General features: G+C 41.2%; 1 protein-coding gene across 1 annotated transcript in view; it reads left to right on the forward strand.

The window, feature by feature from the left end:
- Nucleotides 1-531: 531 nt before the first annotated feature.
- Nucleotides 532-20896, forward strand: part of Nr1d2 (nuclear receptor subfamily 1 group D member 2) — a 37312-nt gene continuing 16947 nt past the window's right edge. Inside the window, exons 1-6 of the mRNA XM_003480164.4 lie at nucleotides 532-818; nucleotides 10019-10285; nucleotides 11364-11452; nucleotides 13972-14116; nucleotides 16404-17035; nucleotides 19066-19251. Coding sequence (XP_003480212.1) covers nucleotides 803-818; nucleotides 10019-10285; nucleotides 11364-11452; nucleotides 13972-14116; nucleotides 16404-17035; nucleotides 19066-19251 — 1335 coding nt within the window. The 5' untranslated portion in view covers nucleotides 532-802. The remainder of the gene's footprint in view (nucleotides 819-10018; nucleotides 10286-11363; nucleotides 11453-13971; nucleotides 14117-16403; nucleotides 17036-19065; nucleotides 19252-20896) is intronic.

Here is a 20896-nt window from a genome sequence, read left to right on the forward strand (position 1 = left end):
CTGACTTTTGACCCATGAGTCACTTATCTATATCTTAAATTGTGAAGCAACCGGGAATACGCAAACAGAATGCTGGACTTAGAAATCTGGAAATCAGAGGAGCTTTTTCTGTCTGCATTGTAAATTTGGGAATTATCAAAACACAGATTTAAAATTACATTAGATGAAAATACCCAGGTGCGTAGAGTGAAAAGAACCGGGCTGGAGCTCCACACCCCAGAACTCAGTGTTAGGGTCGGTGCGGAGTGGGGACACCGGAAAGGTCAAGGGTTGAGCAAGAGTGGGTAGGCGGGCGCCGCGGGCGATCCCTGAAACCACTGGGTCACCGGAGAAGCCAGTAACCGGGTGGCGGGACAAGCTGGGGATGCGCCCGGGAGAATGGCGCGGAAGGACCCGCACCCCGGGCGCAGGGGCGGAGGGGCGAGGCGGGACTGCGGAGGGGCCGGCGCCGAGCCGCGGGGGGCGGAGTCGCCGCAGCGCGGCGCGGCGCGGCGCGGGCGGGCGGAGGGAGGGGGTGTGTGCGCGGGTCACATGGTCGCGCTGCCCTCCCCGTCAGCCTCCCTCGCCGCCGCGGTGCGCTGGCTGCAGGAAGCCGCCGCGCGGCCGCTTTTGTTGTCAGGGAGTCTGCGAGGAGCGCCGCGCGCAGGACGCTGCCACCCTCTCCCTGCAGCCCGCGCCCGGCTGCGGGGCTTGGGTCCCGTCCGCCTATGAGGGCGCCCCACGACTACCGCCGCCTCTGGCCCGGGGCGGCGCGGCGCTGAGACGGGCAGCGGGCGGCTTCGGGCCCCTCCCGGAGGGCACCATGGAGGTGAATGCGGGTAAGAGCCGGGCTGCGGCGGGTGGGGGAGCCCGTGGGGCGGCCTGGGTGTCTGCACGGCCGGTATGGTGGGCTGCGGCGCGCGGCGTGTCCGTCCCGGGCCGACTCCCGGGCAGCCCCGCACCCGCCCTCGCGGCTCCCCGAAACGCTGCAGCGAGGTCCGGCGGCGCCTGGCCCAGTCCGGTCCCCCCCTCACATGGCCCGGCCGCGCGAGCCACGTGCGCGCTGTGTTTACGTTCGGCGGCGCGCGGGCGCCGGTTGGCTGGGCGGGCGCGTGACGCGGCATTACATAATGGGTGCTGAGGCGGCGGCGGCGGGCGGGGACACGTGAGGCCGCTGGGCTCTGTGACCCACATTCCCCGGGGCCGCAGGGATACGTGGGGGCGGGCGCACCGCAGCCTCCCGGGAGGCCCCGCCCCGTCGGAACCTCTAAGCTGTGACGTGGCCGCGATTCCCGCCTCCCCCGCGGGGTTGCACACTGCGGAGGAGGCGGCTGCGCGTGCGCTCCCGCAGAGTAGGGCGGCGGGGCGGCCCCGGTCAGATACCCGCGCCGCAGTGCGCGGGCCGCGGCCTCCGGGTCAGGAGGTGACCCAGACTAGAGGAACCCGGGCCGTGCGGCACCTTGGGAGTGCTGCGGCCGCAGACCTTGCGGATCCTGAGGACCGAGGGGGTGCGGGGCGAGGGTGCGGCACTGCCGAAGCTAGAGCTGGAGGGAAGCGCGGGGCTCCTGGGACGGGATCCTCGGAGCAGGGCCAGTGGGCCGCGACGCGCCTCGAGATCGACCCCCGCCCCTCAAGTGCTCTCTTGGGCGGGTTTATACACCAAAGAGCCTTAGAAGCAGCTCGGGAATTCCCTTTGGGTGGGGATTTTACTGTAAACAGGTCACATGTAACTATGATCAGAACTATGGTCTGGATGACTCAGGTGAGCGAAGGTGACATCCAGCCCTGTGGACTACTCATCATCCATTTAAATTAAAAAGAAAACAAAATTTTTAAGTCTTTCATTTTTATTTTGTGAGATAGTCTCATTATGCGGTTGTAGGTGGTCTTGAGCTCAAAACTTCTGAGTCTTTAACGTGTTCTAAACTTGAGATGTTTTTAAAATCCTTGTTAACATTTCCTGTTTGCCGAGGAATGATACCATACTCTGTCTCCTTTTGACTGCGGGGGACAAATGACCCTTAAAACCTGAAGCAGTGAGGATACAGAAACAGCCAGTTTTGTTTGAGTTCTATGTGCTTCTAAAAGTCATGCTATATAATGCTAAAAATAAAGTTTTCTGATTGTGTTTTGCTTACTGATGGGTATAGCCTTTCAAGGTATTTAAAAGTATTTAGAAGCTTCCATGGAAATACATTTGTGTGTATTTTTATGTGACAGAAACTTAGAAGTTATTAGGGTCAGCCCTTTTGTAACGCCATGAATTTTTTAGGCTTTGCAACCTCGTGAGGTGGGTTGACTGGTGTGGGTAGAATTTTCTCGTTTGTTTGAACCTTCCTGGAACGTGATGGGTTTTGTTTTGTTTTTTTTTTTTGAAACAGGTTGGCTCAAACTCAAAAATCTCTCAAGTGCTGAGTTTACAGTGTTGGTCCCCAGCTAGCTTGATTTTAACTTTTGTGATCCTTGATTTTAACTTTTGTGACTACGATTTGATCTGGGTGATTGTGGAGAACTAACTCTCCCATCCTTTTTATTTCTTCCACCGCAGTTCTCATGTTGGTGCAGGCTCACAGTTACCTTATTCTACCCGTTGGGGTGTAGTGCTCAGAAGTGAATAGGTTGTTACAGAAGTGGACGGATATTTACCAAGTTAAAGCCGGGCTCTTTGCTTTGGACCTTTCTGTAAATGCGTTCTGAGTTCTGTGGCAGGCTTAGTGTTTATTGTTTTTTTTTTTTTTTTTTTTTTTTTTGTCTCTTTCTTTTTTTTATCGGTACCAAGGATTGAACTCACGACCACACACTTGCAAGGCAGGTGCTTATGCCACTGAGCTAAATCCCCAGCCCTGTGTTTATTGTTTTTGACTATTGCTTTGCTGACTTTTGGTGACCTTGTCATCAATTAGGACATTTTTTGTTTTTGAGATGGGGTCTCACTAGTGATTTCAGCCTAGCCCTCAACTCACTAGCCTAGGCTGGCCACGAACTCTGGTGATCCTTTTGCCTCTGCCTTCTGAATGCTGGGATTACTATGCCACCTACACTACCTTAAAACTACATTTCATCCATTGTGTGTATAATTACTTGACCTGAAGTGTTGGAGTTTGCAGTTAAATTTTTGTTTGTTTGGCCTCAAGTTCAGGGCTGTGATAAGCCCTTACTCAATATGTTAACAGTTTCTACCCTCTATCAGAGCTTTAGTAAGACTTCTTTTCAATTTTAGTTTGTTGTAAAAGTAGACCAGGGTGGGGCCAAGTTCAGTGTTAGGTGACACAATCTGGCCCTTCCTGTATCTAGGTCAGTACCAGTTGATATGTACAACCATTGATTATCTTATTATTCTACAATTAATGATGCTATTTCTCTGCTTTCCATGACAAATTCAGTTAAGGAATAGTTAAGAATAGAAGAATAGTTAAGTGTAGAAGAAATTTTATGTTTTGTCACAAGGATATTGAATATGCATTTTATAAAAATGAGTCATTTTACATACTTCATGACTGTGCCTATACTTCAGATTTTAAAATTTAGGAAAACATTCGTACACAGTGTAATTTTAGGCTTACAGTATATATTCTGTGTTTTCCCAAACGTGGCTAGAGGGATACAAGGGGGAAGGAAGATTGCTTCACTTGGAGAAATAGCAAAATAACACGAAAAAGTCAGAAGTGAGGTACTATGTTGCTTGTTTGGTTATTGGGGTTGAAGGATTTAGAAGGTAATATGGCAGTAAAACTGGAGAAAGCCATTGGGTCCACTTGACACATTAAAAAAAATGAGAGAAGGTGGCATAATAAGGGGGAGTCGTGTGTAACCATGGCCAAGTTAACAATCAGCAGCATCTGCTGAGTACTTACTATGTACTTACTATGTACAGGCCCATTACAGGTATTCCCTCATTAATTCTGTGAAGAGCCAGGCGTAGTGGCACACCCTGAAATTCCAGGGCTCAGGGGCTATGACAGGAGGATCACTGAGAGTTCAAGGCCAACCTGGGGTAAATGGTGAGACCTTGTCTCAATGAAACCAAACCAAAACTAAACAGAATTCTGTGAAGGGAGGTCCTGCTGACACTATTTTAAAGAAAAAAGGGTAAATAAATTGCATATAAGTAGTGTAGACAAGTTGAGGAGCCAGGATGTTAAGTATATTATGCTGCAAAAAATTTTAGCCTACGTTTGGAAGTATATGCACAGTGTGGGGAGGGGTCCTGTCTTTTAGGGTTAATGGGGACGGATATCTATGGATCTACTTGGGTTGCAGTTGTTATGGGGTCATATCTAGTAGGAAGGGACTGAGAGCTGCAGGGCCTCCTAGTTCAGCATTTCTTTTTAAACCTTGTTGTTAGTTAGCTGGCTTTCTCCTACTAAGACACAAGTTATACTCTCACCATTTTGTTGTTTAGTAATTTACATGGAGACAAAAGTAGTTTATTTTAGAGTAAGACCTACTTATTTTTGGTCACTGCACTTAAAAATAAATCTTGGGCGGGGGATTTAGCTCAGTGGTGTAAGTGCCTGCCTTGCAAACACAAGGTCGTGAGTTCTATTACCAGTACCAAAAAAAAAAAAAAAAAAAAAAAAAAATCTCATGATACATTATTTAATATATTGTATCCTCTTATATACATCCTTACTTTGATTTTGTTGTCTTTGCTGTTGTGTGTCTTGACCTCTGCCTTCTCTTGTACTTTTGTTTGATCCTCAGCATTTCAGTTACTTGTATGAGATACTGCTCACATTAATACAGCTTTTTCCCAAGAAGAAATATAAAGGTTTTTGGGGAAGGGACCATGTTGTTCTCCAGACCCTTGACATCTGGGACACAATTCGAAGTTTAGTGTCAGATACACCTTTTTATCTTGTGAGGTGAAATTGCTCATAACCTACTTTTTTTTTTTTTAATTGCCCAGGCTGGGGTCAAACTTGTGATCCTTCTGCCTCAACTTGCTAGCATGCTGTGTAATGTACTTTTTTTTTTTTTTGAGACAAGGTTTCACTATGCAGTTCAGGCAAGCCTTGAACTCACTTTGTAGCCCAGGCTGGACTTGAACTCGCAGCAGACCTCCTGCCTCAGCCTCCTGAGTGCTGGAATTACAGACATTTACCACCACACCTGATTACATAACCCACTTTTAAGATAAATTAAAATTTTTCAGTGGTAAAAATGTTTTAAACCACAAAATACTAAATAAAGTTGTCACTTGATGTCAAGCATTTTGTTTAGGAGGCTGTGCTTGCCTGGAGAAAGGGTAAGAAAGCCACAGTGTATGCAGGAGCAGTGCTTCCCAGCAGTCTTTGAGTATTGACTTTGGGCTTGTCTGAAGTTGACCACTGGGTAAGCCCTAGCCTGGGAACCTGGCCTAGCTCCAGGGTTCCTTTCAGTTAAAAATAGAGAAGATTCTGCCTTAGCTAATTTTAACTTAAGGCCTTCCAGAAGTACATTTTGCCTGTTTTTGGAGATGAGGTATTGGGAATTGCTGTTTTGGGGATTTTACCTTTCTTGCTTTATCATAAAAATTTGTTAGTAGGTGGGCATGGTGATAAATGCCTGTAATCTCAGCAATTGGGGAGGCTGAGGCAGGAGGATTGTTACGAATTCAAGGCCAGCCTGAACTACACAGCAGGACCCTGTCTTTAAAAAACCAAAATAACGAAAAATAAGAAGCCTGAAAAGACAACTTTGCAAAATTTCAGTATTCTCTTTTATTTTAACTTTTTTTCTTTTTGATTTTTTGGGATAGAGAACCTTGCTCTGTAGTTCACATTGGGCTTGAGCTAAGGAATTATAAGTAATCTCTTTTAGGAATTACTAGATTTCACTGTAGTGTTATAATTACCTGGAGGAGATATGCTTATTTTAGGGACTGTGACTGAGGTTTAGAGAGATTGAAAGTGACTTTTTTGCTTCAAAAAGGCCTCAAAAAGAACTGATGGTCTGAATCTTGACTTTGAATTCTGGCTCTGCAGTGTACTTGCTGTGTTAGTTAAGCAGTCTGAGCTTTGAGTTCCTTGTCTATAAAATGGAGTGATGGAAGCTAGTTTGCAGAATTCTTATGAGGATGACATGTGTTGTAGTCAGGGGTTGTACACGAGAACAACTAGAATTAGGACATGCAGTTTATAATATTTTTTTAATAGTCACCAGAAGTTAACGCAGAAAAATGCAGGAAATCTATATGCAACACCAAAGACATAGATTATTATTTATTTAGTCAAGAGCCTAAACCCACAGCAATGTCCCACATGAGTCCAGATAAAAACCCAGAGCTTAGGACAGTGCCTCCCACGAGTCCAACTGGAGGTCCCAGAGCCCACAAGAAGGACTCACGCCAGTCTTTTTTATGGATCCGTGCCGGGAAGACCCAAGGGTCAGCGGTGGAAGCCAGAAAGGATGAAGGAGCTGTGCTAGAGGGATGAGGGTTCTATGCTGGCGCTGAGAAGTCACACTCACAGGAAAGACCAGGGCTATCCTGAAAGGTACCACAGCTGTCCTCAGCAACACGGAGGCCCCGAGCTTCTCTGACGACAAGCACAGTCGGGTACGTGCCATGAAGCAGCGTGACGGGTTCATCCTGGAGACCAAGCAGCACATGTCTTCCGCTCTGGAGCCAGGAAGCAATGCTCGATGTGAGGACCAACGCTTCTCCAGGAGATCCAACAGCTCAGACAGCAACTCGTAGGAGAACCCACAATGCCTCCTTAACGCCTCAACCATCAACACTTCCTTTCTTCACCTATTTATCCTGGCAACTTTCCTCAGGTGGAGCATCTTCACTCAATGCCATGATGATGTAATCCAGCTGGCGTTAAGCTGATCACCAGTTGTTAATCCATAACAACATGTGATGTGGAACTGTAATTTTATGGTTGTATTTAGAAGGGATGTGATGACTAGTGTCATTTTTCTTTAAGTTGAACTAATTGATGTGTTCCTTATCTTCTAAGAAATTAAAGTAAACTCATTTGAATTGCTAAGATTGGTAGACATGTTGATAGATTGGTGTCTAGTAGAGTAGTAAGAATAGATGCCACAAAACTGAAATCACTATTGAAGGTCTTGATGGTAGACTTCTAGATGAGACTTGGATTCATTAATTTAGTACAAATGTTGAAACTTCGTAAAGAAAGTTTGGAACTTAAGGGGATAGCCAGAATGGTTTTCTAGTTCGACTTTGGAACTTTGCAAAGGAACTTATTTCTTGGTAGCTAATTTAAGTACTTTTACTGCCCATTCAGTATTTTTAATCTGTTCTTAATTTGGATAACTGCTTCCTAAAAGTTTACTTCAAAAGTAATTAGAAAATCTTATTACGTAAAAAAAACTGACTCAAATCACTGGTCCTAGGAACATCTTACTTTAAGGAAAAATATCACTTCATCATCTGTATACTTCAGGGATGTTGGATATGGATTTTTGTTTTTTTGTTCTGGGAATTGAATTCAGGACCTTGCACTAGCCACTGTACTGTATGTCTGGCCCTAGCTATGGATGTAGGTAGTATCCAAGACACTTGCTTTAAAAAAAGACAAATACCAGTGAGATTTTCCTTTGGGAGTTTATGGAGGACTAAGGCTTAAGGTTTTTTTTTTGTATCCTTTCTTCTTTTTCTTTTTCTTTTCTTTTTTCGTGCTATAGGGTCTTGCTGTGTAGTTCAGGCAGGTCTTAAATTCACTATGTAGCCCAGGCTGGCCTTGAACTCACAGCAGTCCTCTTACCTCAGCCTCCCCCCTGCTGGGATTACAGGCATGTGGCACCATGCCTGGCTTTTTGTATCTTATTCTGAGTGGAGAAATGTAAAAAACGTAGCAATTTGCTGGCACCTGAAGTTTCCAATCGGATTTCTAGCGTTTTGTAAAGACACACTTAAGTGGTTTTACTCAGTGGTATGACATTTAAGAGGCTTCCAGGTTAACATGGCTTCTCTTGGCTCAGAAGGTATTAAAGATATTTGGACAGTTGTGTAAAGTAAATATTACCCTTTACAACTATCAGTGATCTATATTTGAACTCACTATCCATTTTTTAAACTTCATTATAAAGAGAACCTGCTAAAAATGCCTGTTTCTGAGTGTACTTTCTCCAGTCTGGTCAGGGCCTTGGGAACATGGATTCTGAACAAATACTAGGTACGTTTAGTGATAAATTTTTATATAATTTCTCTTGGTAGTGAAAGTAAACTCAAAGCTGTGGAGCTTTTTCTCCTTGTGTTTAGGCTATTAGGAGCTTTTAGATTTTAAATTCAGTAGTGGATAAAAGTACTGCCCTTGGTCACTTCATTCCAGATGAAGTAGCTGGCTTGTGGCAGTGTTACTCAAAATTTAGTGTGCATCAGAATCACCAACAGGGCTTACTAACATTTCTGATGAGGGCTGGGGATATAGCACTTGCCTAGGATGTGTGAGGCCATGAGTTTGCTTGCTTGAGGGTAAAAGTATTTCTGATGCAGTAGATCTGGAGTGGGACCTGAGAGTTTGCATTTCTAACAGATTTCCAGGTTATAACTGATGACTCTGGTTTGGGGACCAAACCTTTTTATCCCCTCTATGGTACTGGGGATCAAGTCAGTGGATATATGCACGTTAGGCAAGCATTCTACCACTGAGCTGTGTCTACCTGCCCTCCCCAAACTCTTTGAGGATAGTTGGTTTGTAATTAGAGACTGTATTGCAGAACAAATAATACAAAGCTCTAGTTTCTCTGGGCAGATGAGATGTACACAGAATAGTTTGTGGGAAGTGGGTCTGTCTGACTACAGAGTAGATTCACACTTACAGCCTTAGAACTCATGCCAGTGCATGCTTTTTTTGGGGGGGGGCAGGATTTTACTGTGTACTTAAGTCTGCCCTTGAGCTCACTGTATAGCCCAGGAAGACTGGCAGCAGTCCTGGTTCAACATCCTGACCGCTGAGATTACAGGTGTGCATCATCACACGGGGTGGGATGTTGATGAGTTTGTAAACTGTTTTTGAAAGTGGGTCCATGAAGTGCGGAGTAGCTTCAGCCTTAGAGTTGTCCTTTCACTCCATGTGTTCTTCCTTCTGGGTCCTTTAATATGTTCTATAAATAATGAGTCAAGAACAAATAGTGAATTTGCATCCATAAAGAGCTGCTCAGGGATGAATGAGCCTTTCTGCAAGTCCAGTGGCAGAATGAATGGAGAATATTGAACTAGGGATTAATGGATAGTCAAGAGCTGTCTTCAGGGAACAATAAGAACAGAAAGATTAAAATGGGCATGATGGCACGTGCCTATAATCACAGTGCTTTGAGAGGCTGAGGCAGGAGGACTGCTGTGAGTTTGAGGCCAGCTTGCACTGCATAGCCAAGACCTTGTTTCAAAGTTGAACTGAACCTGACCAAAAAAAAAAAAAAGAGGAAGAAGAAAAGAAAATTGGGGACAGCAGCTATTAAAGGTTTCTTGGGCTGGGGATTTAGCTCAGCGGAATAAGTGCCTGCCTGGGAAGCGCTAGGTCATGAGTTTGATCCCCAGTACCAAAAAAAAAAAAAAAAAAAGTTTCTTGTATGAGATAAATCATATTACCTGGAGCTCCAGATGTCAATTACTTCTTCTAGGGATGTACATATGATTCAACTAAGTGCTGGGGTAGGGCAGTGATGGCTCATGGTTTCTGTGACTGTCGAAGGTATAATGAAAGAGACAAAGAGAACATCTCTTCACAGCTGAATTTGTTTACTGTGAACTGTAATGTCACTCAGGGATATTTTTCTAGCCCTTTTAGGAGGTTAGAAAATGAAAGCTTTAGGTTTGTTTAGAATAACCACGTCAAAGAGTACGTTTGTACTTTTTTCTGTATGTGGGAGTTACATGTGCTTCAAACATTATGGAAAGAGGAAGAACAAAAGGACATAATTTTCTTTTTACTTTTGCTGTAAACCAACCTTTAATACCAGTAGTTGGTCTCTAAAGCCAGCAACTTCACTAACACTTCAGTAAATTAGTATGTTCAAATTTGTAACAAATTAAAAAGCCCACATATATTATCTTGTATCTAATTGTTTGATTTCCCCCGATTTCTAGGAGGTGTGATTGCCTATATCAGTTCTTCCAGCTCAGCCTCTAGCCCGGCCTCTTGCCACAGTGAGGGTTCTGAAAACAGCTTCCAGTCTTCCTCCTCTTCTGTTCCATCTTCTCCAACTAGCTCTAATTCAGATATCAATGGTAATCACAAGAATGGTGATCTCTCCAATATAGAAGGCATCCTGAAGAATGATCGAGTAGATTGTTCTCTGAAAGCAAGCAAATCAAGTGCTCCTGGAATGACAAAGAGTCATAGTGGTGTGACAAGTAAGTTACCTTAGTAATTTAAAGATCACTGCAATTAACTGTAGACTGGATTTATTTTATCACCTTTGATTTGGGGAACTATTACAGTGCCAGCTATAATTTGACTCCCTTCTGAATGATCATAGATCAGTAGTTAGGGACGAAATCAACAATGACTTTACAAGTTACAGCCTATGGATTATCACGTAGAGTTCAGTTTTCTGACTGACCATGTTACTCCCAGGGTACTTCCTCTTACATTATTCAGTTACCTTTCTTCTGGATTCCTAGTACTAAATCTCATTTCTTGAACAGAGTATTAGACCTGAGTGTGGTAGTGCATGCATCCCAGCCCTCTGGAGGCTGAGGCAGGAGGACTGCTGCAAGTTTGAGGCCAACCTGAACTGCATAGTGAAATCCTGTCCCCCAAACAAAATAACAACAACCTCCCCTCCCCTAAAGCAGAGTATTAGCATGTGGGAAGGGGTTTCTTCTGATGAAGTAGGGGTTGGGAACACTTGGAATTAGGAAACAAAGCAAAATTGGGATAACCAGTGGGTGACTCCTGAGATTGGACTCCTGAGTGAATGTCAAAGTAACAAAGATTAGAAGGGAGGATCAAGAAAAGGGAGGATCAACAAGGAGCAGAGCTGGGCCTGTTTAGCTCCTGTGGGTGAATTGAATGAATTCACTTGGCTGTGGAGACCTTTCTTTGCCTTGTTTATTGATTGAGTTCCCCATATCTGTGTTATTTATCAGTTTCTGTGCCGGAATTGTAATTTTATGCAGGAGAATTACTTCTTCATTCTGCTTGCAGGTATAGTGTAAAGCAACTGTGAATGTACTTAATTGCAGTAAATGTTTAAAATCTCTAAGAAGGAGAAAACCCCAACTCTATGAAGTATTTTTGTAGTTTCATAATCTATTTAAAATGACCAATTTGCTTTTATTTGCTGTAGAGATTTTTCTTCTACATTATAAAGGTAGATATATAGCTCTTAAAGCACCTAGAAGCTGAATGAAACAAATAAGCAGTTGGAAAGAAAAATACTTGAATTATTTTTTCTAGCTTTTCACCTCATGTCTGTTTGTGCTCTAGAATTTAGTGGCATGGTTCTACTGTGTAAAGTCTGTGGGGATGTGGCATCAGGATTCCACTATGGCGTTCATGCTTGTGAAGGCTGTAAGGTAAAGCATGCTTTTTTACCCTTAAACTTCTGATAACCAGGGGAAAGAAATTGAGATTACTTTTGCAAATTTCCACAGTTGATAATCTAGGAGGGAGAGAGAAGTCTGATGCTTTGGTTTTAAGTATTTATGAAATAATTTTGTTATTTTATTCATAATATGAAATATAAAATAATTTTTTGGGGGGTGGGGCAGTACTGGGGATTGAACCTAGGGCTTCATACATAATAGGTAAATGGTCTTTTGCTGATCTATATCCCTAGAGTTTTTATTTTTTATTTTGAGATAGGGTCTTGCTTAGCTTGTCAGGCTGGCTTGGACCTTGAGATCTTACTGCCTTGGTCTCCAAAGAAGCTAGGATTACAGATGGGCACCACCATGTTTGGCCTTGAAAGTATTTCTGTTGAAATTTTTATCAAAACAGATTTGCTGAAAGCAAAAATAGCAAAATGAAAACAAAAACAAAAAACCAAATTTGCTGTGTCACTGAAGCAAACAGTATGAACGGGAGTGTCAAGTACATGCTGTAAGTGTTAGGGAAGCAGCAAGACACAGAACAGACAGGCATTGTGACTGCTCAGTGGAGCTTCACTTAGGCCAAACTGTGAATTAGGTCTTGACCTAATTCTATTTTGTATCACTGTAACAAAGTAATAAAGACTAGATAGTTTATAAAGTTTATTTGGCTCAGAGTTTGGAGACTGAGAAGTCCTAGATCATGGGGTTGCATAATAAGGCCGTGAGGGCCTTATTACTGGGTCATATGGTAGAAGGCATCATGGAGAGAGAGAGAGAGAACATGACAGCCAACAAATGTGCACACTTGCCGAAAGATATGTTGAGTGTGTGGAACAGGGAGGGGGTGGACAAACTCACTTCAGACCTCGCACAGTGACAGTATTAATCTGATTCATGAAGGCAGAGCCCTCTTAAAGGTCCTGTCTCAACATTTTTACACTGGGGATTATGTTTGTAACACATGAATTGGGGGTGGGGTGGGGAGAAGCACATTAAAACTAGAGCAGGTCTTATCAGATAGTTTGCAATTCTGATATGTCAAGTTCTGGAAATTGGGAATTGTAAAATGCCTTCATTTAGTTGCATATTTCCTGGTTATCATTACTTGAGGGTTGGTTGAATAATTCCAAATAAGATAATGTATACTTACCTACTCATAACTAGAATCAGTCAGGGTCAGTGTTACCCCTCTCTCACATATGGCATAGTCCTTTCTTCTGTTATCACAATTTAACATGCCAAAGACATGTTCTTGACTTCAAGCTAGCTGCAGGAATTGATTTTGGCAAGATATAGCAGTAGGTGAAGAGATACTGAATATATGTGATGAGAAAAGGTGGCTCTGAATGAATTGTGAGTTCGTTAGCTTTTAGTGGCTAAGTCACTTCATGAGAGTAGTCAATATTTTTTTGTAAATACAGCTTTTCCTACTGTTTTCTTTATTTTCTTTATTTTTTTGGATTTTTTGAGGTAAGATCTTACCTAACTAGTGCAGGCTGCCCTTGAATCCCTGCTCAGCCTCTTCAATGCTGAGATTACAGGCATGCACCACTACATCCAGCTTCTAGTTTTAAAAATAGTGTAAATAACTTTTTTTTTTTTTAACAAAAATGTGAAGTAGGCAATAGTGAGGTAGGCTTCATGCTCACATTATAGCTAATAAATACAAGCTGAATGAGATGAATTGTGCATTCTTTATATGTATTTGTTTTAGTACTTTCTTAAAAATATATTTGGTTTTGCTTTTGTGTCCAAGTCAGGTTTGTAGTATCTTAGTAATAAAACATAAAAATGCTGTGTCCTACAACTGCTTCATAAAGATTTATGAAATGTTTAGTCAGCATTCAGGGAAAAGGCAGTTTAAAATAATTCTGGTAATTAAGTTGTTTTTTTATTCTGTCTGGAAGCTGGAGCTCTTTGAGAACCTGTTGCAGAGTATGTACTTAAATTGTTAGCCTATAGTAAAGAGAGCCATTTGACAAATGTCTTTGCTTATCCTTGGCTGGTCTGGAGGTGTGTGCTGTAACACCTGTTGCTGATACACAGGCAAAAGTACCTGACGTCGGAGAGGCCTTGCCAGTGCCAGCAGGTATCGATCCATAAAAGACTGGCCCGTGCCAATGCAATGCCAGATTCTAGTGAGGCAGTTACAACTATAAACGCATTTTCTATCAGCTTTTTAAGGATTGGTCATTTATATTTCAAGAGTTCTGGAATTTGCGTGTGACTAGAAGTATGGGATGAAAAATGTGGCTGCAGGTAAGGTTAAGTAAGAGGGCACTGTAGTATGAGGGATGCTGTTTGGATAAGCACAAAGATACTTAAGGATTTTGTTTGGCAGATACATGTAGCACCTGTTTGTTGATATTAGTGACAATTGAAATAAATTCTTTGTGTCAGTATTGTTTCTATTTGTCTTAAGCCAAAATCATTTCCCAGTAGGCTTGAGACAAAGAATTCATCTGGAATTTCAAATGAATGAGTAAATCTTTTGTTCTTAGGGTTTCTTTCGGAGAAGTATTCAGCAAAACATCCAGTACAAGAAGTGCCTAAAGAATGAAAACTGTTCCATCATGAGGATGAATCGGAACAGGTGTCAGCAGTGTCGATTCAAAAAGTGTCTGTCTGTGGGGATGTCCAGAGATGGTATGTCCTCAGTGTGCAGAGTGTTGCAAAGCGTGTGAAACTTCGTGTGTGTTCCTTAACATAGACTGGAGTTACAAGCCAAGTCACTAGTGGCCCTCTTATGTTTAGGGTGAACGTACTTCAGAAAAGGACATTTTGATGCTTTGTAGGACATTAAATTGATTAGTCAGATTTTACCATTGTCCACTCTCAAAACAGCTTTTAGATCAGCTCTCCCCCCCCCCCCCCCCATTTTTAGAAACCCGCTTTTGGTCAGGCTTAATGGCATATGCCTCTAAACTCAGCACCTGGGAGGCAGAAGGATAACTGCAAGTTCAAGCTAGCCTGTGTTATATAGTGAGTTCAAAGCCAGCCTGAACTATGTCATAGAAACATCCTGTCTCAAGAAACCAAAAGTCAAAAACCCCAAAACCTCCCAGAAAAACAAAACAGAAAACCAAGACAAACAAAAAAACCAATAAGAAACAAACCATTTCCCCCTTTTACTGATAACTTTTAAAAAACATTTTTAAAGATTGCATTTCCTCAAATAAGAATTTTTGACTGAGTCTTTTTGATTTCTTAGTATTACTGAAGGATCCTTTTTTTTTTTTTTTGTCTTTGAGATAGTATCTCCCTGTGTAGTTCAGGCTGGTCTTGGAACTAACTTTGTAGCCTAGGCTAGCCCCGAACTCTCAATGATCCTCCTGCCTCAGCCTCCTGAGTGCTGGGTGTACAGACGTGCACCGCAATGTCCTCCTTGAAGGATCCATTTTTTCTATGATTGATCTATTACTTTGTTGGCCTGAAATGGTGTACTTTTGGGACACAGATTCTAAACACATGCAAAGTAATGCAAAATTAATATTAAATATTAAAGTCTGAAGTGGAGGTGGCCATCTAGTTCTGGTATAACCTATTCTTATAAAAAACAAAAGTTGTGCTAATTTGTGAAACTAATTATTATTTGTGAGTGTTATCATTGGAAAATTGGACACTTATTTCTGATACTCTGTAAGACAGGGATATGAGGTTTTTAGAGGTATTAGTCTAGTAGAGTTTGTTAAAAGTTGCTAAGTATTAATTTCCTATTTATCTAGGGAAGGGTCATTTAGGCATTTGTTTTGGTTAATATCTTGCTGATAAGGAAATAGAATGTTAAAGAGTTTTTAGGATAAGACATTTCAGCAATGAATGTTTTTTGAATGACCTGAAATTTTTGTTTTGTAGCACTGTTACACCAGTGTTCTAATTATCATTATTTTTTTTTTGTCTTTTTCTTTTTTTTATCGGTACTGGGGATCGAACTCACGACTACCTGCTTGTAAGGCAGGTGCTTATGCCGCTAAGCTAAATCTCCAGTCCCCAGTGTTCTAATTGATAGTGGTTGGTTGTTGGGATTGCTCCCCCTAAAGTAAAAGTGACAGTCAGTTATAAGAAGGAACTAGAGCTAAATATGAAACATAGTAATATTGTTTTTGACAGTGATACTGTTACAGACTATAATTCGTAAGGCTTTTTTTGTGGGTAGTTATATTACATTTTTACTGTCTCATATAAATACTAAACTAGAAAGTAGCATTTCTTTTCTTCAGAGAGGATTATTAGAGACAGCCTACCTTCTGAGACTTAACTTTAAAGAAAATAGAGAATGACTGATCACATTTTTATATCATTAGTTTTAATTAAAATCCAGCTAATTTGCTTTGCAGTAATTGCAGTTCTATTGAGGTGTATATGGGTGTAAAGAGGTTTCCTTTTCTCTTCCGAAACCAGAAAAGAAGAGTGTAGGTAATTTAATAAGAGTTTTTGAGAGTAAATTTTAAAAAAATGAATTATTGTTTTGGATCTTTTGAGACAGTTTGCCTATGTAGTCCAGGCTGGCCTTCAACTCACTGTGTAGCCCATACAGGCCTTGAACTCCCAGCAACCGTCCTGTCTCAGCCTCCTAAGTGCTGGGATTAGAGTTGTGGGCTATCTCCTCTGGCACTCAGCCTTGTAAATAAGGGACTGTGCAGGAATGCTGATCTGCTTCAAACTCTTTTCATTAGTTATAAATTTTAGATTTTGCTTGTAAAGTACTCAGGAAATAAATCTTACCTTCATTTTGTGAGAAAAATGGAAAAGTTTCTCTCCAATTCTCATTTTCTTTGGTACATCAAGACCAGCAAATTTGGAATTCAGAATAGAGACGTACAGACATTCTTTACTTGTATGACTAGAGGCCATAGCTGCCAGGGATACTTTTGCTATTCTTTTACACAGACAGGTCTTATTTAGAATGTTAAATAACTTTTTTCCTTAATAGCTGTTCGATTTGGTCGTATTCCTAAGCGTGAAAAACAGAGGATGCTAATTGAAATGCAAAGTGCGATGAAGACCATGATGAACAGCCAGTTCAGTAGTCACTTGCAGAATGACACATTAATAGACCACCAGGAACAGACAGCCTTACCTGCCCAGGAACAGCTGCGACCCAAACCCCAGTTGGAGCAAGAAAACATCAAAAGCTTTCCTCCTTCCGCTTCTGATTTTGCAAAGGAAGAAGTGATTGGCATGGTGACCAGAGCACACAAGGATACCTTTATGTATAATCAAGAGCAGCGAGAAAACTCAGCTGAGAACATGCAGCCGCAGAGGGGAGAACGGATTCCCAAAAACATGGAGCAATATAATTTAAATCATGACCATTGTGGCAGTGGGCTGAACAGCCATTTTTCCTGTGAAAGCCAGCAGCATCTCAGTGTCAATGGACAGTACAAAGGGAGGAACATAATGCATTACCCCAATGGGCATGCCATTTGTATGGCAAATGGACATTGTATGAACTTCTCCAATGCTTATACTCAAAGAGTATGTGATAGAGTTCCAATAGATGGATTTTCTCAGAATGAGAACAAGAATAGTTACGTGTGCAACACTGGAGGGAGGATGCATCTGGTATAGTGAAATCAATTTTTTGCTCACCTTGTATCAAGGAAAGCTTTGCAGGTTTTCTTTTTTTGGGGGATAAACCACCTTGGGAGGTGGGTAAGAAAGCCTAAAGAGAAATAAACCATCAGTTTTGTACAGTATTTTATTTCAATTTTAATAAACACTTATTGAAAGGCCTGATTTTATACAAAGCTATGTACAAGCTTGTGATTTAATTGATACTGTGATTGGGATTAAGATTTTATGTGAAAAACGATCTGTACAGAATTGGTCCTTTAATTCTCAGAAATCCCTTTGGAAATGAAGTATGATTAATGAGTACCTTACTAGCTTTGGTATTTTCTCAGAATCCTGTTTTGTAGTTTACCATGGTCAGAAATTCTTAGCTTTCTATGGAGAGGCAGTTTTATTTTCTCTTTTTATGTTATTTTGAGATAGGGTCTTGCTGTTTTGCCCAATCTGGCCTCGACATCCTGGGCTCAAGCAGTCTTCCTGTGTAATAGCTGGGACTACAGGCCCATGTAGTGGCCCAGCAGAGAGAGTTTTTTAAAAAAACTATTAGAGAAAGATGTTTGGATACAGACCCTAGATGCTTCATTGTTTAATAATTTAGGAATATTAATAGGCTAATTGCTAAGGATTTTTCTCATACTTCATCCTGTGAGATGTTACTGTTACTCATATCACTCAAGTTGTTTTTTTTCATCAAATACAACATTCTACATGAAAATTCAGTGTTCGTATTCAGCCAAAATTTCATCAAAAACAGCAGTTCCGAATGATTTCCAGTTTACACCATGAGGTCCTTTGGTAGTGCTTGGTATTTCCTACTGTCAGGTAATTAAAGTCTTCTTTTTTCATTTTCAAAATAGTTGACTCTATCCCAGTCTTCATGTTTAAGTTTTTGTCCTTTGCAAGTGTTTGATTCCATGGATCTAAAGGATGACCTTATATTTTGTTGGGCTTAGTGTCCAGGAGGAAGGAAAAAACTGTAAGTATTTAGATTCTGATTTCATGATAGTCTCCATGGTTTTAGAATCATCCCATACCTGAATCTTGTATGGGTTTAATGGAAATTTAAAGGTTGATTTTATTAGTGAGAGTAGACAGTACATGTTTGATCATGTTTTCTAGTGTTTGACTTCCTATTTTTCTCTCTCTCAGTCAGTTCACATTTTGAAAGGTACATCTTGTTCTAATTGAACCAAGTGGAGGTCAGTGGGAACACCGCAATTACTGTTAATGACATCAAAGATCTGTAAACTTCTTAAAGCAAAGCACCTTATTACCTTCTTGGAAATTGCAGCTTTGTAAATTTGCTTATTTAGAAAGAAGTGAGTTAGGAAATAGTAACGAAATGTAGACATAAGTTCTAGGCCTGTGACTTCCAGCCATGTTTGGATGTCACTAAACCTTTCAGAGTCTTTCTTGTCGAAGAAATGATAGTTAGAAGGTGAGGTTGTAGGACAGTACTGGAGTGCTTGTCTATCCTCTATGAGGCCCTGGTTTTGTTCTCTGCCATAGCAAAAAGAAAAAAAAAAAAACCAAATGATCATTTATCATTAGTCATTACTGAGTTGAGAATCAGATCAGTTTGAGTGTTTCAAAAACCATGAAGCACTATACCAGCATAAAGTGGTGGCAATGTTATAAAACAAATTATTAAACCTGGGCAGTAGGTTTTTGAAATAGCTTGATGAGGTTTTTGCTTTGGCTAACTCTTTATAGTAGGTAATTGATATGTAAATTCGATTTTGTTTAAATTTAAAATGTACTTACGTTATATCTCTTTTATTTAAATGCCTAGTCATCTGTCACTGACCAGAAGTTGTTTATTTTTAAATTGTAAATTGAAAGCTTGTATATATTTATTACCTTAATGAGGTGAACAGCCAGTGGAGAAAGGGTTAATAGCAGATTTTAACATTTTTGGTGGCTATTTCACGTTGGGGTTTCCCATTGATTGAGATGCACTTTTCAGATTTCTTTACCACATCTCACAATTGAAGAAGTTTTTTTTGTTTTGTGTATACAAGGTTTGTCCAATGAGTAAGTCTCCATATGTGGATCCACATAAATCGGGGCATGAAATCTGGGAAGAATTTTCGATGAGTTTCACACCAGCAGTGAAAGAAGTGGTGGAGTTTGCAAAGCGTATTCCTGGGTTCAGGGATCTCTCTCAGCATGACCAGGTCAACCTTTTAAAGGCTGGGACTTTTGAGGTAGGTTTTATTTATCCTGAATATTGATGCAGGACATGTAGAGTTTTCATTCTTTTCTGAGTATTTATAGTTGAGTCTGAAACTGTCATCAAAAGAATAACCTAGGATTTCAGGAGAGGTAAATACAGAGTTACTTGGGACTTGAATTGTAGGTGCTTTGAAATCCCCATCATACAGAGTCCAAGGTCATTGTTTTAGGTATGAACTTGGTAGTTTTTGCCGTGTTAGGACACTTGCAGAAGCATTGCTATTGTCTGGTAATCGCTGTACTCAGTAGAGGGTAAGAGGGAGTATAGAATGCACTTTTTATCATTAAGGAGATTGTAGAATATTGGGGTTTGTCAGATATCTCTCGTGCCACTTTGGGTCCTCTTAGCATCAGCAGACTTCAGAATCATTGCCTGCCTATTTTCCTTTAGACTCCTTTGCAGGGATGCACTTTGCCTGGGCTTTGGGCACCCACTGCTGCCACCTTGGGTGGGACCTGTCAGCGAATGCCTTTCTTTTACTGTCTGCTCCAGGCCTTCCCTGTTGCTGCTGAGGCAGGAAAAGCTTTAGGTTCTGTTTGGAGCTTACTTAAGCATAAATGAAATTTGGGGAGGTGTGAAAAGTTGATGTCTCGTGTGTTAGGGCTGTATTTTCATCTACTCTTGGATGGTCCCACAAGATGGTGCTGCCAGTGCTCTTGCTATTAAACAGCAAGTAATATTCCCTCCTAGTACAGCACTGGAGAACCTTTCAGCATTTTCAGTGATAACAAACAGCTAGCTGGCTGCAGCACAGGTGCCATAGGTTGGTCACCACTGCCCTAATATTCACTTGCTCTCCTTTTCTGTCTCATTTCTTTTTCTTCTCTCCTGTTTTCATGTGTGCCAGTGGACAGCCTACAGAAGCCTTTGCCTCAGGCTCTGTTTTCTGGAGTACTTGGAGAAAAAAGAAACCATAATCACAAAACAGCTGTGTATAATTAAAAAGCCAGACTTACAGGTTAGAATTCTCAATTTGAAGAAAAATATTAACACTTCAGATTTAGGCCAGAAGGAAGGTCAGTGACCAAGTTGAGTTTACTGATTTTGAGAGGTAACTAAGACCTACCAAGGTGAAGACACTTTTCCTGCATTACCAGTAAACTCATAACACATCGGAAATTAGAACACAAGCCCCGTACTCCAGAAGTAGCATTATTTCTATCTTATGATTTGTCTTGGCATTATTGTGTCTAAGGCTAGCTCCATTCCATTTTCATAGCAAGCTCACTCCTGTTTGTTTTTTTCCTCTCAACTCAATAATGACTAATGATAATGTTGTTAAAGTGTTTGCTTGGGATTATCCTTTGATTATAGAAATGCAGACTATTGGTATTACCAGTTAGTGTAGTGGAGGGAGAGGTGTAGGTAAGTAATATAATTTTTAACTGATTGGGTTTAATAGCATTATAACTTGGTATTTAGAATACTTTTATTGTGATAGTGGTCTTTGTGTGTAATATTTTTGGGTTATAGTTTCCTGAAGTAATCTAATTAGAGTTCATCTGTGTTTGCCTTGACTATATTTGGTGTTTTGATGTTTTCAGGTGTTGCTGCATTGGAATATTGTCCTTTTACTTAGGGCAGAGACCATGTGATATTTATAGTAACCTAAAGGG

Source organism: Cavia porcellus, unplaced genomic scaffold, assembly GCF_034190915.1.
Source record: "Cavia porcellus strain 051 isolate PalLab524CR breed Dunkin Hartley unplaced genomic scaffold, mCavPor4.1 scaffold_10, whole genome shotgun sequence".
Classification (NCBI taxonomy): Eukaryota; Metazoa; Chordata; class Mammalia; order Rodentia; family Caviidae; genus Cavia; species Cavia porcellus.